Source organism: Amia ocellicauda, chromosome 17, assembly GCF_036373705.1.
Source record: "Amia ocellicauda isolate fAmiCal2 chromosome 17, fAmiCal2.hap1, whole genome shotgun sequence".
Classification (NCBI taxonomy): Eukaryota; Metazoa; Chordata; class Actinopteri; order Amiiformes; family Amiidae; genus Amia; species Amia ocellicauda.
In genome coordinates this window covers 8,544,448-8,571,206 of record NC_089866.1, presented here as the reverse complement: position 1 = coordinate 8,571,206, position 26,759 = coordinate 8,544,448, and the positions used below count along the sequence as shown (strand labels likewise).

The 26,759-nt window shown below is 43.5% G+C and overlaps 2 protein-coding genes across 2 annotated transcripts; both read left to right on the top strand.

The window, feature by feature from the left end:
• Positions 1 to 615: 615 nt before the first annotated feature.
• Positions 616 to 10,553, top strand: notum2 (notum pectinacetylesterase 2). The gene is made up of 12 exons (XM_066689720.1): positions 616 to 671; positions 3,319 to 3,631; positions 4,219 to 4,271; positions 4,685 to 4,780; positions 5,071 to 5,131; positions 5,609 to 5,679; positions 5,806 to 5,908; positions 6,326 to 6,514; positions 7,389 to 7,489; positions 7,644 to 7,791; positions 8,425 to 8,472; positions 8,809 to 10,553. The coding sequence occupies exons 2-12, from the start codon at positions 3,336 to 3,338 to the stop codon at positions 9,113 to 9,115; spliced, it is 1,473 nt and encodes a 490-aa protein (XP_066545817.1). The 5' UTR covers positions 616 to 671; positions 3,319 to 3,335; the 3' UTR covers positions 9,116 to 10,553.
• A 4,329-nt stretch (positions 10,554 to 14,882) lies between these two features.
• On the top strand, positions 14,883 to 22,208 carry itpripl2 (ITPRIP like 2). The gene has a single exon (XM_066689217.1). It carries the CDS (start codon positions 15,311 to 15,313, stop codon positions 16,778 to 16,780), a length of 1,470 nt encoding a protein of 489 aa, XP_066545314.1. The 5' UTR covers positions 14,883 to 15,310; the 3' UTR covers positions 16,781 to 22,208.
• Positions 22,209 to 26,759: the final 4,551 nt, after the last annotated feature.

The window sequence follows — 26,759 nt, the reverse complement described above, 5'->3', positions numbered from 1 at the left end:
GTTTATGTGTGCTCCACTTTGTGCTTGATGGTATTTTTTTGGTAGGCAAAATGGACAGGGTTTTAATTAAGCTACCTGCACTAAAAAAGTTGATAACTCCTAACAGATAACCGTTGCACTCACAAAACTCGAAATGTACAGACTGGTGACCCATGCAATAAGATCTTATGTTCATTCAGCAAAATTTCCTTGTGCAGTGACACCCTGAAGATTGTATTGCATTCCATTATTAATTATTATGTATGTGTCTGTATTGTTCTATGCAATATCAAGCTACTGCTGCTGCTTAGATGTGTCCTCAGTGCTGGAACTTAGACACATGTAAGAGGTCGATTAGAGAGAGGGTGACACTGCTGGACACAGACCCTGGCCCTGATGGACACTAGTGTGCCATTCTCCTGGGCAGCACCAACTGAAAGCAGTCTCAAACCAGGGGTCATTAATGGGGTTGATGGACATGGCTGGATGGTGTGCATTTCATTGATGAGAATTTTAGAGGCCAGCCTGGTGATCTCCTTTACTGATCAGCACGTCACCCCACAGCTATCCCAGAGATATGTGAGACAAGTTTCAAATACCCTGCCTTTTCCTCCCCAGAGTCAATCTCACTCCCTGGAGCCCTCACTGAGTCCTGTCTCCATCAGAATTGGACGATCAGCACCAGGCTGAAGGTAACCGACAACAATATGCTTTACATTTTCTTTAATTGTAACTTCATGTTTTTAAACTAACTAGGTTAATACTTAGATCTCTCACCCTTGTGCGGAATTTATTCAGAATCACAACTTTTACATTTTTAACATTGAAGGCGATTTGAAATACCTTAGCTTTATTTGTAGAAATGTGTTTTTCACTGGAGCAGAGAAAGAAGACATTATACAGTTATGTCCTAACATAATCAGAGAAGAAGTTCTTACTTGTCTTTTGAGTCACTCTCTTGACCTGTTTCAGTTGAAAGGTAAAATATATACTGATAATAATAATAATAATAATAATAATAATAATAATAATAATAATAATAATACATGATTCTATCTTCTTTCAGTTCGAGTTCAATAACCTTATACAATGTTTTTAATTCTGAGATGATTCACTGAGTATATTTTAATCCACTTATTAAGTATTCAGAATGAAAGGTATGAAGCGACTTAGTTGTTTTAGTGTATCTTTATTTAGATTCAAAAATAAGCAAACTTGCAACAGAAATCTAGATAAAAATCTAGACAAATGTACATACATTCATACATACATATGTACATACATACATGGATATTAAGGACATTCACTTTGTTTATTCAAGCAAGCTATACTGTAACTGAAGTGAAACAGCCCGTGAACTGTTATGGCACAGTAGTCTTGCCTGTCAGACTTCTCTTCTCAAATACTGCCCATTTGTGCCAAAGTCTCTGACTACAGGTGGATATGACCCCAGACCTTTTGGCTTCAAGGAGTAATCCCAGCTGTGTCTATTGTATAAGACAATGTTGTATGACAATCTAATTGCAGCAGGACTGGTCTGTTTATACCTGGAGAACATATCTAAGCAGGTCAATCTGTGGTTAGTAGTTTTGACCTGCTTTGGTAAGTAAATCAATGCAAATATACTCTGTCAAAGCTAGCGAGGATTCACAATGGATAGCATGAAAAGAATAAGACTGTTGTTTGACCCTAATTATTTGTGTTCGCCATCCACACTTTGTCCTCTGCTGTCTACCGTCTGATGATAGAAATTCTTATATTTCACAGAGGTTCTTGTTAAAAACTCTTTAATCCAGTCCTCTTGTGAAATGTATGGCTAAAAGAGGATGGTTCCTTTTAAAACTTGCTATTGGTATATACATATATATATATATATATATATATATAAGAAAGACCAGGGTTTTTATTGCTGAATTAAGTTTCAATCCTTTTTATTATAGCGAAGAGAACTGCTCTATTGTCACTGGTCGGCTTCAGAAGTAAAGCGAATGGAAGGCTTCAGAAACAGCCTAGCAAAGCACTCTGCCGTAGTCTAATCCAGAAGAATGATCCCCAGATAAGGATTTCACATTCTCCTAGTTCTGTACTTAAGAGGAGAGACTAATCATGGAGACCTGCTTTTCAAATGTAGCTCCTATGAAACCTGTTGCCTTGAGAATCTGTGCACTGGATGTAGGTGTCGTATTCCCCCATACACTGCGTGAATAGCTTTCCTCCAAGAGCAGGAACAAGGTCACCCCTCTGGCTGACCACCAACCCTGCACCTCTGGAAGATGTCCCCAGAGAGACCACTTCTATCAGCAGGAGTTATTTCTCCTGTCAGTGGGGCTCTGAGATGTGTGAGCCACAGTGACCTAGTGCTCCATACCACCTGAAAGGGCTTTGCAGGTATTTGAACCATGTAGGTGTTTAAATCAATCAGAGGCCGGGCAGGGGAGGGGTGGGGGGTTCTTGAAACGTGTTCAGAAGGCCGTGTGTTATCTTTTCTCCTCGCCGTTCTCCATCCAACCCCTTTTGTCGTACGCCCAGATTTGGCGGCATCTCAAAGAGAGCGTAGGGAAATGTAATCCATATGGTGGCACTATAAAGTCCACCCCAAACCTGTGCTCCTCACAGAACCTGCCCTGCCTTCCCCTATCTGCACACTCTCTCCTCCAGCGAGGGACACTGTGAGCCTTCTCCAACACCCAGCTTCCTTCAGGAGCTCTAGCTGAGAGGGGTACGTTTCACTTTATTAGGCAATCTGCTTGAAACAGTTACCGTTGTTGGAAATCAATGATCAGGAGGGGGTCAGGGAGGTACAGGGGTTCTGCTTGAGTCTGCTTTGTCTTGCATGTTATCTGGAGCTGCTAAGAGGTGATCATTGTTACTTTTTCTGTATTTGAATCTATACATGACAAAGCAGTTCCATTGATTTCAGAGATGGCATATTGGATTCTAAATAGACCTTCCACTGGTAATTATTTTCCTGGGAAATTGTCTTTTTAACATGTGTGGGAAATGGTTCTTGCATTTTAATGTTTTTGTGTTCTGTCTTTTCCCCTTCTTTGTCCTGTTCATGTCTTCTTAACTTTGACTTCTCAGTCTTCCTCTTGTGAAACCGGTGACCCACCTTTCTAAGAAATACAACAATTTGAATTAAAAATCAAATCTATTGGTCGACATGGGTAAATAAATTGTGAAATTCCATTAATCATCCATATGCTTATATGCAACAATATATTTCTTCTCCTGTTTTATTGATCCTGCTTCGTTGACTGGAGGATGATTTGGTGGATGAGTCTTCCACCCAGCATTCCAGTTAATAATGCTATTGAAGAGTTTTCTTCTCTTTCACAGATACTGTTAGCTTTGCTATGAATATATTGGGCCATGTGGCTTTCCTGCTTCTGCTGGGGGGGGTTGTTTCCCAGAACAACCGCAAACCCAACAGCAAGGCTACCAGGAAAACAGTGAGTCCAGCGGGGGAAGCAGCTCAACAGCCCCCCAATGATGAAGAATCAGCTCTCCAAGAGCACAGCAAGGAACAGGGGCTTCCCAATGCCAAGCCTCTCCAGAATCCAGCCCTTCACCTCCACAAGTCCAGCGATGACATGAAGCTTCATTTCCTGAAGAACACTCAGGTCACCTGCAACGATGGGACCAATGCAGGGTGAGTCAACCTCAACAGCGTCTCCTACTCTGTCTCTGTCTGCCTGTGGTTTAATATCAAACATTTGATTGTGATTTTCCATTTCTTCTCTCCACATTCACCACAAAGCTTCTCAATCCGTTTACATAATTCAGAGTGCTTAGGCAGACTCCCCTGTTATCTCATCTTTTCATAGCCTCCCTTTCTAATTACCTCATCAGTTCTGCAGATTGCTGGTCTGAGTCCAGCACTTTGCTGTTTATCTTTGTCTGGAGTTCAAATACAGGCAGAATCAGATTGGGTTGGCGAGGGTAGGACCAGATGGGGGTACCTTGTCTTACTACCCAGTGTCAGAGGAGGCTTGTGTCACTTTATTTTATTTTTCTAGTCCGTTTAGTTGTATTTCTAGCCTCATTTATAATATTAACAAGAGTTTTGACGAGAAACAGAAAATGTCACATGATTAACCTTTAATGCTTCCATACTGCTAGAAAATTAGCTTTCCAAATAGATAGATTGGTGAGTGGGTGTAGAGCACATATTATATTCTGTCTGATTAATGTTTGATTTGATTAATGTCCTGATTCTTTCTTCATGCTAATTTCCAGGTTTTACCTGAGGGAGAACAAGGGGAGCAAACGTTGGATGATATTTTTAGAAGGTATGACTTCTCCTTTTCAAATTTCTCATGTTGTTAGTGGGCGCTTGTTTGTAGTTTAATTATGCTGTGATTTTCAGTGCAAGAAGCCTTGAGGTTTTTGATGAAGTGATATTGCTGTGGTTTATCTTTCTTTTGACTATAATTGTTTATCCTTTATTTCCTTGCACCTAGGCGTCTATTTTTTAACTGTAGATGCACACTTAGCCCAGTCCTCCCTGTGGTTCAAACTGAATTCGGTGCAAGTTGTTGTTATAAGGAAGATAATTAGAGTGTGCAGTAAGGTGAATCTACACACTGTGGGGGAGGTGCATGCTTTAGATACCCTTGGCACATTCTTCTCAGTCCTGGGTCAAGGGCTAATTGGATCTCTCTTGTAAAATCATCAAATGCTAATATTAGGGTCTTATTTTTAGGTGGTTGGTGCTGTTACAACAAAGAGACCTGCGATTCCAGATATAAAAATATCCCTCGTCTCATGAGCTCATTGGATTGGCCCCAGACACGCAAAGGTACAGCAGTGTGTGTGTGTGTGTGTGTGTGTGTGTGTGTGTGTGTGTGTGTGTGTGTGTGTGTGTGTGTGTGTGTGTGTGTGTGTGTGTGCATGTGCCCCAGCTGGGGTGACCTAACTTTGTTTCCCAGCTATGCACATGCTTTCCCACTGTGGCAAACTCGTTGCATCCCAGCCATTCTGACGACAGACTTGAGACGTTCCATTTCAGTTTATTTGTATGTATTGTATTTTTTTTTCACACAGCTATATGAGTTTCCTCTAACACGCTTTTGGGGATTTTTTATACAGAAAGTGGAATCTTATCTGCTCAGGTTGAGGAAAACCCCCACTGGTGGAATGCCAACACAGTGTAAGAATCTATTTCGTGTTATTTATTATTATTATTATTATTTGTACAGATCTAACATCACAGACATACACGTACACAGGTTTTTAACACTGTCATTGAAGAGCATTTCTAAATCGATAGATGCCTGTCCAAATGGCCATCTTCATGATAGTTTTAAAGTGAAACAGAATGCACAATTGTCTTGTTTCTACACTGCATGGGCTTGCTTTGTTGAGTCTGAGGCTTGATTTCCAAAGCTCCCAACTAATGAATTAGCTCTTTATATATCTGAAAGGACCTGTGTCCGTTATAGGGAGCCAGCGAGAGAAACGTTCATCAGGGCATTTGTGTAGATGTGGAAATACCTCATATATAGAAATAACACAGATGGTAAAAAAGCAGGTAAAATAAAATGGTATATGTATCATTGATACATATACAAATGATAAATGGTATCATTTATCAGTACATAAATTAATGCCAGGTCTGTTATGTTAGGTTGATTCCGTACTGCTCCAGTGATGTGTGGAGTGGAACATCTTCAAAGCCAGCAAAAGGAAAAGAGACAGGTAAGACCCTCATCTGTGGGTAGAATAATCCTAGACATGAGAGTTATTCTTGTCCTTCTTCTCCTTTATTGCCTTCCTCTTTTTATATGTACTGCTATTACAAAGACGCCATCCTGTGTTTTCCAGCTGAATTTGCCTTCATGGGCTCCCTGATCGTCCGGGAGGTGATTAAAGAGCTGGTTGCGAAGGGGATCAAACAGGCCAAGGTGGTCATGTTGGCTGGAACAAGGTAAGCTGCTACTCTGATGTGGATTGAATTGAATTGATTCAATCGTGATGCTTTGTAAACAGTCAGCCTTGGCACGGGAGCCTCCAATAGCTCCTACAAGACCACTATTTGGATCTATTTTTGGTCCCGCCTGTTAGCATGCCAGAAAGGTGGTTACAGCAGGCTTTACAATTCTGAGAACATTGCTGACCTACTGCTGTAGCGCTTGTGCCAATGAATGAAAAGCAAGGAATGCAAGGGCAGGATTTTTGCAAATTCAGAATATACAAGAATTAGGAAAGTACTTTCCACAATTCTCCCTCCTACAATGCTAAGCAGTGTGCAATACGATATACAAATTCAAGCTGCACAAAACCCTGAAAGAAACAAACAAAACAGTCTTGATGTTGTGCCTTTTTGTCTCCCTTTGTCCGGCAGTGCTGGGGGGATGGGTGTGCTGCTGAACATCGACAAGGTGTCCAGTCTCCTGGAGCAGCTGGGGTCTGAGGCACAGGTGCGGGGACTGGTGGATTCTGGGTGGTTTCTGGAGAGCAAGCAGCCCAGGTCCCCGGAGTGCCCTGACAGCGCCTCCTGCACGCCCACCGATGCCATCAAGAAAGGCCTCCGGTAATGTCAGCTGCACCTCCCCGGTATCCTGAAATGCCATTCCACTCCAGTGTGGGGCTATTAATGGTATCAGCTTTCCTTTGGGACTCAGAAAACAAACACTATTCTATATTGTTGTTGTTCAGGCCATGGAAAGTCTAGTTTATTTTCATGAACTGGCCTTGGGAGAGAGGCCTTGAGGAAATCCCAAAATATAATTAGTAATGACATTACTGATCATAATAACTGAAAGACACACAAAGGCCTCCGCAGGAAGTGCATTACTACCAGGGCTGTGCAGAGTTTCCTGTCCAAGGTCGCCCCTAGGGAGTGACAGCGTGAAATATGCACCTCCTAAGAGACAGCGGGCGAGGACCCATGTATATCTCAGCTGCTGAGGATTAACTTCTCCATTTGTCCTAGAGACGTATTAATTAGGTTGTAAATGTTCCGGAACAGATAGCGCTATAAAAAGTAGTGCTGGCAGGAAGTCTTTGGCAGGGATGTTTTCATTGTAATTGCCAGGCCATGAATAAAGCTGCAGATGCTGAGATAGACTCTTTCATTTAAGACATTTTGGCCAGAATTTGTTAGGCGGCATAAATAAGGCAGCCAGGGGGGCAATCAAGCATGTTTTTGCAGCTTGCTTATAAATTCTGTTTTCACCTCTTATGCAAATTTGTAATTTACTACAGGAGTTTTGCACTTTACCAGTTTTACAGTACTGTCATATGGCTTTAACACATTTCCACTGTGCTTTACGCCACTTTATCATAAATGAACCACGGTCTGCCATAGCTAACATGCCTTAGAAATTATTTCCCCATGTTGCAATATTTATGAACGTGCATCTTCAGTTTCCTCCCAGTTCTGATCGAGAGCTTTGCGGTTTCAGGCTGTGGAGCAGTGCCATCCCTGATAAGTGCCGGCAGCAGTTCAAGAAGGGCGAAGAGTGGCAGTGCTTCTTTGGACACAAGCTCTACCCTTCCTTGAGCTGTGAGTCCCTCCTGCTCTTTAACCATGTCATACAGATGCCAGTGTGGGGCATGCTTCAAAATGCATGTGCAAGGTTCTGTGGGTGCGGACTGCATGATCATTCCCACGACCCCTTCACTGAGCCTCTCTCCCTGGGTGGGGGGTGTCCCCACAGCCCCTCTGTTCGTGGTGCAGTGGCTGTTTGACGAGGAGCAGCTGCGCATGGAGAACATCTACCAGGGTGGCCAGACTCTGTCCGAATACCAGTGGTCCTACATCCAGAACCTGGGCCGCGAGCTGAAGAACTCCCTACGAGATGTGACGTGAGTCTGGTTCCTTGACACCTGGGCTGGGCTTTGCAGCACCAGACTCTGTTCATCCAGACAGTCAGTGGACCACACTATCTGCTGTTCCTTGTTCTTACTGGGCTCACATTTACTGTAATAAATTCAATTTTTTTTTCCCTACTTCCCCATAATATTTTATAGACATGTCATTTATTTAAGAGCTGAACATTTTAACAGGTTTAACTAAACTGATTAAGTACTAAACTTTTAAGGGCTATGTGGAGTGATTTAGGGTTCTCTTGGAACATAATCCAGCAGTAATCATGTGTCCTTCGACCTGGCAAGGACTGCACTCAGGCCAGCAAAGGTCTTTTTCCTGAAGTGTAGAATCTAGGGGCCCATGTCTATAATTTTCCATTTATAGGGGATTGCATATTTGAATTGATATGATAATCCAACGTGAGCAGTCTTAAAAACATGGAGTGTAGCAAACCTGGAAGGGTGGTCTGAGGTAACATTATTAAATTAAGCTCTTTGAGTGCCATGAGGTGACAGATATCAATAAATATTATTGTACAACAGTTAAATGTGATGCTTTCTCTTTTTACATAAGCCTTGAAGCTGGGTCTGGTCAGGTGACTTTAACAGAGTGGCGGTCATGTTTTTCAGGGCGGTGTTTGCTCCCTCCTGCCTGTCCCACACGTTGATCACTAAGAGGTAAGGACTGCTTGCATCATCGCTGTCATGCAGATTAATGAGGCCTCCTCTCCATCCCTCTCTTTTCAGACTGAGCTCATGTAACTGTTTCTGTTTCTGTCCAGTCGTTCATCATCCTGCATTCTGTCTGTCATGGCGCGCCTGTCACTGCACACTTTTGCTGTCCCATCCTCCAAGGCGGAGAGGGACGGAGTGGGTAGGGGGTTTGGTCACTTTTCAGAATCAAAAACAAACTAACCAGTTATATATAGTGCCCCTTTTGTCTGTACTGATGGAGACGAACACCAAGACCCTTCTGATGTCATTATTCACGTTCAATTCTCTATCTCCTTGCAGTAACTGGATGGATTTCCAAATCAAGGGGACCTCTGTCTCCCGGGCCCTGCAGTGCTGGGACAAGAGCCTCCAGGAAGCTAACAAGAACAGCAAAACACCCCTCAAAGGCTGCCCCTTTCATCTCATCGACAACTGCCAGTGGCCCCAGTGCAACCCCACGTGCCCAGCTCTGGTGGACAAGGCCACGAACCAGAAGATCAGCCTGCTGCAACTCCTTGTAGGCTTAGGCCTGGACCTGCAGAAGATCAGCCAAGACCTGAAGGGAGAGGCCAGCCACCTGACAGGCATGGTCAGTAATGGGGGCTAGGTGCAGTCGGGGCAGGAAGTCGGGTGAGCAGCGCTAGACTGCAGTGCTGCTGTAAGGGGAATGTATTATGCTATAATCTGAAATGTAACATAACAGATCTAGATCCAATACTCACTTGTGTCCTTCAGCGCTCTGTTCTGCTCCAGGATGAATGTTCTCCCTGGTGGTTCTTTCACTGGATCTTTTCCAAATAGCTGAGTTAGTGACTTCCTCTTCTTCTTCTCTCTCTCTCTCTCTCTCCCCTAATTTCCCTCCTGGGAGATATCTGTGTATGCTGCTCTGGCCTCAATTTTTACCCTTCCCAGGCTGCTTGACTGAGAACAGCTGAGTGAAATGAAAGCAATGAAAACTTGGCTCGCACCCTTCGCACAAGTTCCCTAGGCATCACTGAAATTGTTGGCGGTTGGTCTGAATCTGGTCACTAATCTGGCTAATCTCCCAATTGATGCTGGCAAACACTGGTCTTTAAAATCTTTGAACGTCTGTGCAGGGCAGCTTGCTTGGTTTTCTCTGAACGAGTTTGCAATGACAAGAGGTAAACCATGGCTAAGAGGAAATCCCCTGGAATGGAATAGGATGGGGGGGGCACACATGAGTACCGATACAATATAGGTTAGCTGGGGTGGCTGTCGGGGACACTGGACTAGCACTTAAAACATTTACAAAACCGTCAATTCCACTTTGAGATTTTCTCTGTTACTGACCCTCTCCCCTATATATATAGAAAGTGAGATCACTGGATAAACCTTCCTTCATAACGCTCAAAGTGGACCGCCACTACGCAGAACGTCATTTTCTGAAGAGGCTTGGGGGGTGTCATCATCTCCTTCTCTTTTCTTGTTTTTAATTTTTTTTTTTAATATTAGTATTATTTTTTATACAATTCACCTACTGCTGCTACTTATACATAATACTGTACATATGAACATAAATATATATGGCATATATAATACATACTCCTCTAGTATCCATCATGGTGACTTTGTTTTCTGCTTTTTAGGATTTTCACTGTTTTAAAATAATATATTGCTGTGTCTGATTTATTATTTTTATTGTTATTTTTTAATTCTTCTTCTTTTGCTTTAACTGCTCCTCCTCAGAGGGTGGGGACTTTGGAAGGAAAACAATATGTAAAACAGAGCTGTGGATACGGTGTGGCAAATATAGAATTTTTCACGGGAGAACCACCGAAAGTTTATTAGAAAACTTGTCTACCCAGATGTGCCAGTGAAATGGAATCCAAAGACTCCTAGTTATTGGTCTGGTGTATTTGTCCACCTTGTATCCATTGCTGGCCGCTAATGTGTCCACATACATGCTAACCAGTCTTACCCTGTAATATGGTAATGATATGTAATAAATACATGGATACGATACATGTAAAACCTCAACGTTTAACCAGGTGTTTATGTTAGTAGTTATGCTTAAGAGTGAATAAACCACAATAAATCTATTGATTACATAACGGCTTCTGAGCAATTCTTCTCTGGTCTTCGTGGTGTCCTACTGTGTTTTTGTGTTCTGGTTTGGGCATTGCTGGTGCATTGAGAAACAGAAAGAAACAGAATTTCTTACTTGCTATGTAAATCTCCCTCACTATGCATGTAATCAATGTTAATTACACACTAGCCTGGCTCTACCTGTTTGTTTATTGCAGTAGTTTCTGCACAGATGTGGATAGAGGGGAAAAAACAATCTTGGTTGTAAATGTCTTTCAGGACACCAGGGGGCGCTTGTGCACTGTTACAGCTCCTAAAAGGTTGGTATTGCTGCTAAAGGCAATAAAGTAATGTATGTGCTGAGAATGTCAAGAGAATACACCAAATATGTGAAGCAGTTTTAATGTGTGCTGCATAATCAGTGCTACCAGGAATGCTGCTACACAAAACCTCATTGTAGCACAAAACGAGTGCTTTCTTTCAATAGGCTTTTATTATCAGCTCAAATGTTCAATCTCGTCACATAGTGGAATTGTCACTATTCATGTTGTTTATAAACAGAACTTCAACAGTGTACATGGAGATTATTCCAATCAAATGATTTGGTGTGAATCTAATCTGCCAATCTATCTGAGCATCTCCTTGCCCTCTGCTGACAGACACCTCAATCATGGGAAACATCTGCTTCCTGTGGGTTTAGGACTTTTTTCGCTTTTAAAGCTCGAGGCATGTTTTGCACAGAGATGGAGTGAAAGTGACCGCCTTTAGGGCCCGGGTAGCTTCTCTCCCTCTCTCGGTTCAAGCTGCAGCAACTGAAAGTAATTTTCCCATGACCTGGAAGCCTGTCATCCTAAGGCAACAGTTCACATGTGCACAGCAGTCTGGAAGGCAGTCTAGTCAGGCCTGCTGGGGACATTCTGCTGGTCCTTTCCAGTCTCTCAAGACAGCCGTCCTCGCTCTCTCATGGGGAAAACACACACACACCCACACATATATAAAGACACACAGAGGTATGTTTATTGAGAAACAGAGCAACAGTTAAAATCTATATTGGGGCTTTGTGGAGCAGATCCCAGGGGATGGGATAGTTGTGCTGATCGTGTGGTCAGGCGTGATTAAGCGATTTCGGAGTGGGAGTAACACAGACTGCAGGAAAATAAACAATTGCTGATAGTCAAAACTAACAAGCTGCAAAAGGAGCAATTAGAGCCTGCATTGCAAACATTGACAATAAACATATAAATAGAAATATAAGACACACACACACACACACACACACACCGATATGCATATCACGAGGCAGAGCAGTACAAGCAGTCTGACTCTCTCCTGTGACATACATAGTGCTGTGGCGAGTGCAGCACAATAATGGTCTGGATTGATGTTGAAAGCATCCTTTTCCCTTTGACTGTAAAAGGCCACTGTGCAAGACCCGCATCGGCGGTGGCAAGAGTCCCATAAGATAAGCTTTTGGCCGGGACACTGGTGAGATTTGACAGGTGCTCTGGGAGAGTGTGTTATCTGCTAAGTGCAGCCTAACGTTTTCTCCATGTGTTCCAGAGCCAGGCAAGATGTTATATTGGAAAGATCAAGCAAATTATAGGTTGCAATCTAATCATAAAAAGACAAATTCAAATGGGTAAATCTGGCCCACAGGAATCCAATGCAGCAGACAGGAAGTGGTGCTTAAAAATGTCTTATTTTTCAATGTTTGCGAAGAAAAAATTGTTTCATGCCTACAATACATATCAGAGATAGATGTGGCAACAACCAACTTTTATCAGTGCCCCCCTACACACACATACACCCCCGTCTCTCTCTCTCACACACATACTGGCAGATGCTGGATTTCCTAATCCTGGATTTGCAAAGGAAAAGCTTGTCATCATTCAATGCAGTTTCAAAAATGCATAGTTGGGTTGTCTCAAGCGTTCAGTGTTTTGTGTGCATGTGTGTGTCTGCTGTTACATAATCATCCTTTGTTTAACTTGACCAGGCAAAAACTGATCCAGACTCTAGCTAAAGAGGAATACATACGCACACACACAATCACACACTTTCCCTGCCTCCCCCACGCTGCCCCCTATTTCCTGTGTGTCATCCTCCCTCCACCGCATTGTACCAATTACATCAGCCGTTGGGTTGTAACCTTTGTCCTCGGTGCTGTTAGGAGGATGAATTTGAATTTGTTTTCTGTTGGCGGGTAGACTTCAGGAGCAGCCTCCCGCCTTCCTTTGCCTGCCTCTCGCCCTCCCCCCATCTCTCTCTGGCTCATTACAGAGTAAATGTGAGGCTTCTTGTATGATGTCACCCACTTCATCAAGCTGCCTGCATTCCTGGCTGGTTGGCCCGGCAGCCCTGTCTTGATTCATTACTGATTAGACAGGAATAATAATAATAACTGCAGTACAGAAAATAAAAATAATGCCCTGAATTGACAAAGCTCTCTGGCCTTGAAGAGAATGCACAGTAAAACAATAACAGTCTTGAATAGCCAGAAAGCAGTGCCAGAAAGACAGACAAGACCACAATAGATGCACTTCATTGTTACACCAGCGGTTGCTGCTGCTACTAACTTCCTATTACTTGTTCATTATAAATAACACTTCCTCCCAATGTGTGCTTTGCACCAGTGACATCATCTCTCTGCAGCCGGGGATCTGTGCTGAGCTCGCCTGTCTTGGTTGTTTTCTCAGGGATGGGAGTCTGTGTCTGTCCGGTGGTGCGAGAGATGAAGCGAGAGTTACTGACGCTGTGTCCTTTGAGTTGGCATCGCCACCTTGCCAGACTGAGCTCAGATTTCAGGGGGACTGTCTGACAGCAGTGTGGGTGTCAAGTTGTTATGGGAGTCCAGAGAGCACAAATATGTATTGTAAAAATGGTCATTCCTTTTTATAAAATCTTCAGCTTAATTCCTTTTTATAAAATCTTCAGCTTACCTATTCTAGCTTTTCCCAAGGGTTGCATGCTTTGGAAACTCAGATGGAAATAAGGTGGGAAAAAGGTAGAATGTGAGAATATATATCATGTGACTTTTTTTATTCATAGTTGGCTATGCACTAACAGAGCACTAACTATGCTCTGGCACTAACTGTATTAAAACTCTGGGTGAATACAACTAAAGATGGTAAAACTGTTTTGATTGGTGTCTTCCTCTCTGCCAGTGACTTCTTTCCACAAGCCGAAAGAGATGTTTTAATTCTGGGTTTGATTCAGAATAATCTTCTGTACTTCACCTTGTGAGGGCAGATGACAGATTGTTTTTGACTCATATATGCACTGACTAAAAGTGGTTCAGTTTTCCGCGACTGAATTTTAGTACATTGTGTACCAAACCCAGCAAAGGATGTGTATGGCTATTGTTCTTCATGTGGTTCTCTGAGGCAGACAGAGCAATATAAGAGGGTCTCTGACAGTCACTGGGGTGCTACTTCAGTATGTGTAAAGGGCTGGGGGGGAGGGAGCCTTGCAATTCTGAATGAGCTGAGGTCAGAGTTCATCAGAAACCATCAACAGACATTCTGTCAACTCTCTCCCACTTGTAAGCCCTTGTTTGGTTCCTGGAGTTGCACTTCATACCAATTACCCAAGACCGAGACTGAACTCATTATAATGCACTGGAGAAGCCGGTAGCTTCCTCTCATTTCTTTTTCAGAAGCCCCCAGCCCCGCCTCCACCCCACCACTCCCTCTCCTGCGCTCTCAGTCATGAGCCATCGGGTCTTTCCCCACGGAAACATGAAAGCACAGGGAAGCCAAGGAAGCCTTGGATTAAAAACGTAGCAAAAGCTTGTTTGGGCTAATTCCCCACCCAGACAGAGAGCCAGCAAAGTGCTTCCAATTTGTGTAAATCTTTGTGGATGGATTATGTTCTTGGTGGAGGTCTAAAAGTTATGGAGAGGGTGAAATCCAGGATCCATCCCAAAACACACATAAGTAGGAATGAATAGCACATAATCAGAGAAGAGTCTCCTATAGCCTGAAATGTTAGGAAAACACCCCTTTTCAAGGACTGTAACGTGATAGCTTTCTTTAAACTCAACTCACTGTCCTCACATTAACTTTCTAAGAGTTTGACAGTAGTTATACCAATTATACTTAAACATTTCATTAAAAAAATATATTGTATTACATGTAATATGTGTTTAAATGTTCTTTTTGTTCATGACATTTGATTGCCCTCATATTAGGGTATGTATAGAGAAATTATGTCCAAGCTTCTCAACTAAACTTGAAGGATGTCAAATAAGGATTCTGTCTCTTTAAGAGCAGAGGGAGGGAGGGAGGGAGGGAGTCTGCTTTGACTGAAGTTTCACAGCTTCCCTCCCTCTCGCTCTCTCTCTTTCTGTTTTAAACTGAAATTCTTCTGTTAAGTGTTTGGTATTTCCTCTGAGCGCACAGACAGAAACTAAACACCGGACTCAGTCCTCCCAACAGAGGTGGAAGAAGTTGGGGGCTTTCTGAAAACTCTCAGGCTAAAGAGACACATCACCACAACTTCAAAAGACCAACTACAAAAGAGGAACTTTACAGCGCTTTCATCTCGCACCATCTGAGAGGAGACGGAGGCTCGGGGGCTGCGATCTGCTGCCAACATTTTGGAGCTGAAGACAGAGCGAGCGCCCAGCAACGTGGCTGGGCTGAGCAGAGCTGTGGAGAAGTTGTGTCACAATGGGATAGTCCCACGCTGCCTGCCTGCCTGCCTGCCTTCTAGCTGCTCTGGCCTGGACAGAAGAAAGGCAAGGGAAACAGCCAGCATGACGGTCTACACATTAAACCTAAGGGTCTTCTGGCCCTTAGTCACTTGTCTCCTCGTCGGCCTTCTCTTCTTACACCAGACTCTGCGCAGGGGACAAGACCCAGGCTGCCCTGACAGAGCACTGGGCATCCTGTCACTGCTCAAATTCGCCATGGCCTTCACCCTCTGCTATGTCTTTATCTGGTACTGTTCGTCCTCTCAAGGCCAGGGCAGGAGGGGGCGGGTGGAGTCCACCGAGGCCGCCCCCCCAAGGACGGGCCCCTCCAGGAAGGAGCTCTTGGAGGACTATTATGAACGGCAGGTCCGTCTCTCCCCCCACATGCTGGGCCACAGTAAGGCGCATGTGGCCCAGCTGGTGAGCGAGTTGGTGAGAGCGGGCCGCGCCGAGATCCCACCAGAGTCCACACTGGCCTTCCGCGGGGACTTCGTCCAGATTGGCAGTGGTTATGAGGAGCACAAAGTGAGCCGGCCCGACTGCTTCGACATACTGGTGCCCCTTCGGCTGCCCCGTGGGCTGAAGCTGGAGCCTCGCAGTTGCCCGGGGCGAGAAGGGGGCCCCCCGCTTTGTAGCTTGGAGACACCCAAAAAGACAGATTGGCTGCGCAGGCACCGGGCCTTTGCCGAGGCCTTCCTGAGCCAAGAAGAGGGAGGGGACGTTTACCGTCTGTGCCCAGCGCCTGTCCTGCGCTGGTTCTACCCCACAGTGCAGCGCTGCCTAAGTGCTGTCCGCTACCCCTTCGAGCAGCGCTGCTCCCTCGGCCTGTCACTCAGCGAGGACCGTGTCCTGCTGCGCCTCACCCCCCGCTCTGACTTTGTCTGCTGCCATATCTCCATGGGCGTGCGGCTCATCCCTGCCCTGCCACTGGGGGAAGGTGCCTTCTTGGTGGCAGCCGCGCCAAGGGGCGTGCAGCAGGAGGCCCTGTGGACGGTGTACTTCCCCAGACAGGAGCAGCGTCTACTGGCCTGGTTGAAGGGCAGGGTGCCGGCCAGCTCCTGCCACTTGAAGTGTCTGCAGATCCTGAAGGCTGTGTGTGATTTGAGCGGGCAGGCACTGGACGGCCAGGGCGCAGCCCAGTGGAGGGCCGTGCTCTCCTCCTATGCCCTCAAGACTGCCTGGTTGCGCCTTCTGTTCAGCACGCCCTCCGAGGCCTGGGAGGAGCGCCACCTGCTGGAGAGGATGGAGGAGCTGTTGCGCAGCCTACGGGACAGCCTGCAGCGCCGCCACTTGGGCCACCTCTTCCTTGGAGGAGACGTGGGGTTGCTGCCTGAGTCCCTCACCCTGCCCAAGCCCTTCAAAGACACCACATCCTCCAACCTCCTCGCTGGTTTTGACCCAGCTGCTCTCGACCTGGTGTCGGCCCGCCTGGCCTACTCCTGGACTCACCTCCACCGGCTCATTCGCCTGGGCCGGCCCCAGAGGGACAGCGGTGGTAGGGGGCTGCGCTGCAAACACCTGGAGGCCAAGTAGCCACACACCCCTCACCCTCCTACCACCATCCAACCCCACAAGAGTGATGACTAGGACCCAACAGAACGCCAAGGCTAGTAAAAAGCTTCTTAATTCTGTCATCTGTACCTGAATTAAGAGTTATTTACAGAGCTCATCTGTGAAGAAAAGTTAGAAACACAGGTTGGCATAATGGTCCTGGTTTCATTTGCACAGGGGTTACAATCACTTTACTAGGACTATGATCAGGGTGACTTCTGAACCTCTGCTTTCATCACGTGTTGGTGAACCACATGGCGAGTTGTGTCCATGCTCCACATAGATGTGTAAGTCTGACTGTGCAAATGAAACTGTGGCTTTCTGGTTCAGACAAGGTAGTGTCCAAAAACATAAGTAAAACTTTGTGCCTCTTCACATTCCTTGACCCAGAATGTTTTGCTCCAGTTTCATTAGTTGATCCATCAAGAAAAACAACTGCATATTTTTTGTTTTATTTTGCAGTAAAGAAAAACACCAAAAACTAAATAATCGAGGATCCAAACTATAATGAGTTTGATCATCTAATGATGTGCTTTTAACTTGGGACTTTATTTTTTAAATTTTGAAAAAGAGCTTAAATAACATAATGTGTGTATTGAATTGGAACAGTTGTTAAGAACAGCAGAAATAATTGCTGACACTTTTGATGCCGATAATTGATTTCTAGGAGAACTTCAAGAGGTTTCTGTCATCAGGTCATGGTACGTTTCATAGTTACTGATGCTTCAAAAAGTATTGAAAACTCTTCCCTTGTTTAACAAACCCTGTGACTTTCTTGTGTGATCATAGGAAACAAGGCTGGCTTTATTAGGATATGTAATCTAAGTGAATATGAATTGGTGCTTTCATGAAGAGCTGTCCGGGACACACGAGGAGACAATCGTAGCAGAAGTATTGTTTAGTCAGGTGATCAGGAACTAATAAAGGTACAGAGCAGATAGGCTGTTATCAAAGACTATACTATACTCACAGGTTCAAAGCTGCTGTCAGAGCAGAAACCACAGAAAGCAGAAAGACCTTTACCTCAGGCCAGGGTCAGTGCAGAGGTTTTTATTTTATTTGTTTTATACAAAACGTCAGTATATCCCCTTTCCAGGGTGACAGTGTTCTGTCTTAGTGTTACTGAGGTCTGCTTCAAATTAGCTGGTCTTGCTCAGAAGGCGACTCTGAGGAGAATCACAAAGACCTTCTCCAGCTGTCCGGCTCCGTCGCTTGATAACTCAGAGCCCATGCTGGCGTAGGCCCCAGCACAATTAATCACAGCACCTTAGAAAAAAGCACTTCCTGTGGAAAAGGGATCTGTCTGAAGGCTTTAACAGGAACTGCTAATGCATCTGGAATTTGGTTATGCAAAAAAAGTGTTTTTAAATGGCCGTGCTCTCAAAGTTTGTGCTGCAGACGTGGCTTCCTGTTTCTGCCAGTGCAGCCCCACTATCCACACTTATATTATTGTTTTATTATTGATATTAATAATATTAAGACTCCACAACAACGTCTACGACTCATAATGACGGCCCTGAAATCAAGATGGTCACTGGCTGTTGGTCAGTGTTTCTGGGTCTGGGGTTGGCTCTAAGGGACCTGTGATGTTTTACCAAGGCTTCCTGCCATTCTGTGCAGTCAGAGCTCTGGTCCCTGCCCACATAAACACGGCCCGCCGGGACGCACCCATACCTTCCATCCGAGGTCAGCGTGGCGCTTTTGCAATCTGCTTTCTTGGTTAAATCGCTGGGTCTGTCCCCCCCGGCTCCCATTCAGACAGCAAGAAAAGTTCAGTTTCTGTTTCTGCTTGGAAAAAGGAACCATTCTACAGGTTTAACTGGGTAAATTCATCATAAGATCTGGGCACTTCTGTCATGGCTTTGATATGGTTGTAATCAAAACAATTCTTGTAAAGGACACGGCTGTGTAAAGCTGTCGTGACTGGTAGATCGCAGGCTGTGTTCTATTTTATTTATTTGCTTATTTATTTAACTGTGGTTGTGCCATAGACTTACAGATGTTTCCTATGGGCTTAAAGTGTCTTCACTGTGCTTTACTACACTCCCATCATGAACAAACAATGGACTACCACAGTAAACCATATTTATCACAGTATTTCCCTGGTTCAGGATATAAAAAGCACTGTGAAGTGCAGACATCCGTTTGTGAATCTCCCAGTACGTGCCTGAACTGGTATTGAATTTGGATTGTTTATTGCTAAAAGGGGTATCCTGGTCATGAGAGGGTTAACTGAAACCATGTAACCATGGGCCCAGCCTTGCCTCTGAGCTGGTTCAGGCATGCTTGTCTAACTGCGATAACACCGCAATTACACCCGGTTGTCAGATTTCCAAGTCGAAGACACCATCCACTCCCTCTGTGATAGCGAGCTTTTAACAAGGACAAAAACAAACACGCGGTGCCTGTGCCGTTCACAGTTTACTCAGTCAAAGCCAGTTTGTTTTGCTGAGGGGCTGAGGTATAACTGTTTGGCTGCAGGTGCTATAACTGAACTTTTTGGTTACTGAGAAGAGGAATAGGAAGGGGATTTAGGAACTTAGTGAGACTTACCTTCACTGAATTACTCACCAATTTCAACCCCAGGAATGCAATTACATGCAGCCTTGTACAGGAAAGTACTTTTAACTGTCTTATTGAAGTATATGTTGATGGTAGAAGTCTGCCTTTAAATTAGTCAGAGACATCAGAGCCCTGGTAGAATTAAATATGCAATCTCTCTGTAGGATACATAGACCCACAAGGCCAAGGCCCAGTGGAGACAAGGTGGGACTGTGCTGGCTTAATTAAGGGAGGCAATGGAAGCTGGGTTGAAGGCTGACATGTGGAGCTTCTGCATAGAAATGAACCCTGCCTTCAGTCAGTCTTATTTCCCTGAATAGCCAGTGCCATTGTTTCTCATGGAAGAGGAAATCAATAAATTAATATACATACTGTATATTTAAAAAGCAACAACCAGAAAATAAAATCAAAATCCCATGGATGACTACACTTTTCAAATAACAATTTTTCCGCAACGGTTAATGTTATTCATTCTGCACTGTGGTTCTGAGTCCCCCGGATGAATCATTGTAATGTGATGGTACTCACGCGCTGGCGGTAAAAAAAAACCTCACTCGCCCTGCGTCATGCCTGTCTTCCTGCATAGGGGCTACGGGGGGCCCAGTGCCCCAGTCTGAAGGCCCTGGGCAGGATCTAGGGTCTTGCATCCCCACTGCCCCTCAGAGTCCAGTAATTATTTTGGTTGCGTAAGACTGTGTTGGCTCAAGTTGTTGTCACTCCTTTCTGACTTCCAGGAATGCAGTAATCGCAGTAATCACAGATATACTGCTTCAAGAGAGAGAGAGAGAGAGAGAGATAGTGACAGAGACAGAGACAGATGTAGACAAAGACAGAGAGGGAGATGTGAAGCAAGTCACGGATAGGCCTGCTTGGGTGTGGGAATCAGACTATAGTGTAGAGCAGTGATTCTGAGATTTCAAACAAGAATTGATTTGATTCAAACAACTTTTCTCTTCTGTTTATTTTTTCTTAAATCTGAGCTTTGTTTCAGTATCGACCAAAAAGTGTCCCTTTTTAAAATAAATATAACTCACTGTGTTCTTAATCTCCACATGCGGTAGAGCAAATCTACAGTATCTGGAGCACTATGTGTGCAGGGTCTTTCCCACACTGCCCCCTGACCCTTGCCCTAGAAGAAGCACTCTCAGGGGGAAACACACAACTCTTTGGTGACTTTTGGCCAGTGGGGGCTGCTAATATAGGACAAGTAACCAAAGTCTTCTGAACTTTGAGTGGGATTTGAACCCTGACCTGCAGGGCTTGAAGGGCTTACGAACAGAATCCTGTCAGAAGCATAGCTGGTTTTCTAGAATCCCAGTAGATTCCATTAAAATGTTTTGGAACGCCTCACACAAGATCTCTCGGTTTCCAAGGCAACGGTAGGCTGCCTGGAAATCCCCCCGGCTGCACATGTCGTGTAGTGGGTGACGTCCACACATACCGATAAAGTTGCCTAGTGGTCCGATTCCTGCGGCACACTCTGCTACGTGGAAGTAAGGCTGCCAGCTGTTTGTACTCAAAAGTTTGCTGTAGTACTTGGTGCTTGAGACCAGGCATTGGATGATCAACGCAACACATCCTTGTCCAGACATTTTCATGGCCAAATATCAGCCCAGGTGCCAATGACATTCAGCTACTGCCTGCTGTATTTCTCACACTTTTCTCTCATACACGGCACCCTCAAAATCCCAACACAACACCCACAACCGAGTACATAGTGTGTAATAATATAGTCTTGAGTATTGTAATATTAAACTGAATGGGAAAAACAGGAAAGGAAAAAGAAAAATATACTTGTTGTTTAACCAGTACACTCTCCAACACTCCCATTCATTATAAGGAGAGTGGAGGGAGTGGAGGGAGTTTCATGTTTATGAATTAAAACTTATATCTTTAGTTGTCTAAGGAAATGCATGGTACATAATAGAAAGTTTCAGATTTCAACTGAAAAAGTGACAGATGCTTATATATATATATATATATATATATATATATATAAGATAGTGATATCCTAGCTAGACTTCAATGAAGACATGTGTTTGTGCCAAATAATTGACCAGCAACATTGTCCGAGCCATTGTCACACCAGATCAATGAACTATTAGCATATATATATATATATATGTGGTCATTCCTTTTTAGTAATGTTTTGTTTTTCTAAAATGTTAAAACAGGAAGCTGATATCATAAAATGAGCCACACTAACATGAGACTGTCTGACAACCCACGTGTTAATTACAAACTTGAAGTAAACAAGGGAACATTGTAACTGAAGAATTTAGGTGCTCTCAGAATTGGTTAAGTCCTGTTTATTTATTTTTTTGTTTGTTTTTTTAATTTTGAAAAAAGGTATTTTATTTTATAGTTTGTTTTAATTTATTTTGTTATAGAATGCTAACGGCATATTTAAATATTGAAGCTATCAGGATTTTGCCCAGTGTCATTAATTTATTTATTTATATATTTTTGGAAATACTTGCTAATTCAGGTTGACAAAACAAATCCTTACCAAAGCAAACTAAAAGGCACAGACTCAGTCTAGATCAGACCAAGCACAAAAGATCAAAACCTACTGGGTTATTATGTCTTTTAAAATGAAAACAAAAAGTAATTATGACTGAAAAGTGATTACAGGTGGATTCAATTTCATGAAGGGCTATTTTCTAAACAGTATTGTTATTTTCATTTGTATCTATGCACTCCAGTTTACATTGTATGTTTATGTTTTAATGTACTCTTCGTAAACGTTTTTGCACTTGCTGTTTAATTATATGCATATATATGTATAGGAGCATTGCACATATTTTATATTTTTGGATCTTTTTCTCTCAAATAAAATATACTTTCCAAAAAACAATCTCTCTTGTGTTTCATTTGTTTTAAATGTGGCAAGGAATGTTGCCTACGGAAGCTACTGGAAATTGTTATACACGCACACACACGCACACACACACACACACACACACACACACACACACACACACACTCATATATATATTTTAAATTTATGTTTGTTATGTGCATGTTACACAACTAATAAACACTTGGACTGGAGTGTTTCACAATCTGATCTGGAGAGTTGGAGAATGCTGCAATACATTACAACATGTAAAGGAAGAGCCTAGGAAACCACAAAGCACTGTGAGGTTTATTCAGAGCTTAGTGAGGCTTCACCACACCCAGTAGGGAGCGGCCGCATCCTTCTCTATTCAGCCTGCAGTCCTGTGCAGGCCCGAACTGACATTACTGCACTGGACTGCGCTGTGTGTTATTACTAATAATAGTGGGTACAGGGAGGTGTGTTCGGTGCGCCACAGTCAAGATTTTCTCAAAGCTGTTTTGAGCTGGTCGCGGGGACTGCATCCGTATTCATTCTCAGCCGTGCTGTAGTCACAAGCTGCTGCAAACAGGCGAACAAAGCAAAAAGGTTGCATAAGAACAATATTGAAGTGCTATTGTGTAGCTTTGTAAGTAAGTACTGATAGCACAGGCACGGTGTGGGTTAAACAAAGCAGGGCCTGCAGTATGTCATTGTCTTTGTTTATTCCTTTTTAATTCTCTGTTTGTGAAATGGGGAAGCAGCCTTTGAAACTCTTAATGGGTAAGTGGTGCGTCTTGAAAAAAAAGAAACACCTTTTAATGAAGTTTTATTTCCAGTTGTTAAGTTCAGCGCTGTGGTTTGCCAGCTCAGTGGGTTCCTTGTTCTGTGAGTGCAGAGGGCCACTTCCGCTTCTCACTTCCCTCTGGACAGCCGCTGGCACAGTGATGCAATTGCCTATTTTCTCAAGAGAATTTACAAAACAAAACTTGCCTTTCCATCAATTTACAGTCCCTGAAACCCCCCTTCCCACACGACACAGTGAAGTAGTTCTGCCCGCTTCGCTTTTTGTTTAATTGCACTGTTATTCTGCCATTATGTTTTGAAGTACTACTGATCCATACTGTACATACAATATTTTAGATAACCATGCCTGGCTAACATAAAATAGTCTAGTGTCAAAGTAACTGAAATATGACTATTTTGGTGTCTATAGCTGAAAACTTAAGCCCCTTCCATTTAAGGTAACAAGTCCATCAACATCCCAGCAGGCGGCGCTATAAGCTTACTCTGCACTGTATGTTTCTGAAAAAATGCTGCATTTTAAAAATGCATGTAGCTTTTATTTAACTGAAAATGGTAAATATGGCTAGTTTCTCTCTAAGAAATAAATGCATTAATAATAATGATGATCATAATCTACATCATCATCATTATATTTTTAAATCAGATGTAAGTGAAGGTAAACATAAATAATTTTATGCTTTTTACATCTAGTGATACCTAGACACATTTTATTTATTCAAATCAGTTTTTCTGTTAATGTTAATGGACAATTTATTTTGCTTCAAAGACGGTCGTTTTAAGTGGTGAACTTGAGTGGGGCACAGTGGTTGATATAATTGGGGTGTGATTTATAAATGGTATTAATGTTGTTTTTATAGGTTGAATATATGACGAGTACTAATGAGAATGATCCTGGTTGGATTACTTCAAAGTCAACAGCAGACGGTCCTACTATAATAAAATACAATTATTGATTTATTTTATATAATTGAAAACGCTAGGTTGGTTTTATAGAAAGATGCATACATGTGTGTATATATATATACACAGAGAGAATGTGTATTATAGACATGCAAATAGAATGAGATACAACATGCACATAACACAATCACACACACAATCTATATGTGCATGTATACAATATTCCTGTTGAATGTCAACATTAGAATTTGACTTTACTACAACCTCAGTGCTGTTAGCTGCCATGCCGTATGTATCTGTGCCCCCAGCCTGTCTCTCTCTCTTCGACTTGGAATAAGAATGAGCTGGCGACAGGTGACGGCCAGAGCTGTTGCTTTAGTTTCCATGGAAAGACACTTTTACCTTACTAGCCTGGATTAAACAGCCCACCTGCTCAGGTTACAGCTCTTAATCAGCCTCAGTCTCCCGGGACACACACGCATCTTCACACAACCCCCCAAGACAGCACAATGCACACACTGGTTCAGGCCAGTACTGGTGTCCTGCATAGCCCCCCAGCCACACTGCCAGAGACATAGAGGCGTCTCTCTACCAGTAAAGCCTCTCTCTCTTGTCTATGTCTTGTTATTCACATACATGCATACAGATAATATCAATATACACATATATAGTCAAACATGTGATTGGTCTGGTATATTTTATCTAGTTTTACTGTGACCTGCATGGATCATTAGTAAAAAGCAAAACAACAACAAACCACCACCACCAGAGGATGGGCAGGAGGAAAGGACCAGCGCAGTTAGGGCAGAGAGAGAGAGAGAGAGAGGGAGAGGGAGAGAGTCTTTTCTTTCTGCTCTGAGGTATGGGCAAAGCTAGAGAGTGACAGAGGGAGGAGAGAGAGAGAGAGAGAGAGAGAGAGAGAGAGAGAGAGAGAGAGAGAGAGAGAGAGAGAGAGAGGCTTGGTGGGTGGGGATGGGGAAGGAGGAGAGGGGGGGAGGCAGGGAGAGGGGGGTGGCAGTGAGGTGGTGTCGGGGGGGCTCGTCACTCTTGGAATGGATCGTGTGAGGATGGAGAAGTGCTCGTGGGCTGGGGAGAGATAAATCACTCACTCCAGTCACGTTGGGAGGTGTTTTCAGTTTTTGTTAGTTTTTTTTGTTTGTTTGTTTTTGGGGGGGGGGGGTTGTTCCTCTGTTTTTTCTGAGGGCAAAGTGGAACAGAAGACCAGCATGCTGTCCTGGATGGGCTCTGAGGAAGTAAGGAGAGAGTGAAGTGAAGATGGCGTACATACAGGTAGGTTTGGACCGCTGTATACTTCCCTTCTGTCACCTGGCATCATCCAGAAACACAAGCTCAGTGGCGTTAGGTCCTTTCCTGGATTGAATCTCATCCCTTCTTCACACCCCATCCCTTCCCTCACCTGCCATGTATGTTTAATGCAGTTTGCCTTTCCAAACACTTTGTGTGTAATTGTAAGCCTTGATGCAGAAATATTGATTTCTTCTTTATCATTTGCTGTCTTTTGCCTTTTTTAATTAAAAATGCATTTTCACAACAACAACACAAAAATACTACTACTGCTACTACTATTATTACTTCTTCTACTAACAACAATATATTCAAATTTAATATGGATAAATTCATAAAAATAGCCCTATGTCTTCTCTTCTAAAGAAAATATCAACAACATGGGTTTGCTCTTATGCCTTGCTTTGTTATTATTGTAGATTCTTTGCTATACATAATTTTAATTATTTTTAATTTAATATAATTTGCACATATATAGCCTAATGTTCCAGTCTGAGTTATTATCTCTCTCATTCCTTTTAAAATGTACATTTTACCTACTGTAGACAGAAGTCAGATTACTTGTATTGCTTTTCTTTCTCAAACCGCCAAAACACCGGTAATATCCAACAGGTTGCCGTGTTGCAGGCTTCAGCAGTTTTGTGCAAACAGAAACTGTGCACTTCTTATTGGCAGAAAGCGTAGCAGACCTTTTTATTTTGCTTACTGTGTGTGTGTGTGTGTGTGTGTGTGTGTGTGTGTGTGTGTGTGCATGTGTGAATGCGAGAAAATGTTTTACCGATGGCTGTCCCCTCCTGCTGCCTGTGACACTGTCTGTCTATCCGCTAATCTACCTGCCAATCCCTGCCTCCCAGACACTGCCTGTTTAGAAAGAACAGAGCCGTCTGTCTGTCTGTTTCTTTTTTTAAATGTCTTTCGTGGCTTTTCTGGGTCTTCTTTTTTCTGCCCGGCTTGGTCTGTGTCTGCGCCTGGCTCTGTGATCCTGAGGGGATCTTTGACAAGCACGTTTTTGTCACTCTGACCCCTCGTTTTATCAGTCCTGTAGGAGCAGGAGGAGGAGATGTCGGCGTTCCGACCGGTGTTACCGTGGTTACAGCAACAGCTAATTGCAAAGATAACATTGGGCGGCTGATGTGCAGGCCACGAGCCGTGAGCCCGGACTGGGTAGCAGGAGTGGGGGTGGGGGCTGCTGAGGGAGAGAATAGAGAGACTCGGAGGAGACTGGAAAACAACACAGTGTCACACACAGCCTTCATCTCCTGGTGAGGCTGCAGACGTTGCAGTGCAGATTCATCGGACGGAGCTGCAGGTCTCGGAAGGGCGGCTGTGCCTTTCCTTTTCGTGCGCTGTCTGCATGTTTGTTCCAAAAGAATAAGAAAAGCTGAATTATTATTATTATTATCATTATCATCATTATTATTTTGGTATATTATCACTAATGAAATCACACTGTAGAGCTTCAATCTAAGCTTGCGATGTATATTGTGGTATTCTTTCAATACATTGAATGATGTATATGTATTCTGTATCCTGCATGTGGTTGTTTTTTTCCCCCAAAGTCATTTATTG

Coding starts and splice junctions, on each gene's coding strand:
- notum2 (XM_066689720.1), top strand. CDS start 3,336: ATGAATATATTGGGCCATGTGGCTTTCCTGCTTCTGCTGGGGGGGGTT. Junction 4,781..5,070: donor TTGGCCCCAGACACGCAAAG/GTACAGCAGTGT, acceptor TTTTTTATACAG/AAAGTGGAATCTTATCTGCT. Junction 7,792..8,424: donor AACTCCCTACGAGATGTGAC/GTGAGTCTGGTT, acceptor CATGTTTTTCAG/GGCGGTGTTTGCTCCCTCCT.
- itpripl2 (XM_066689217.1), top strand. CDS start 15,311: ATGACGGTCTACACATTAAACCTAAGGGTCTTCTGGCCCTTAGTCACT.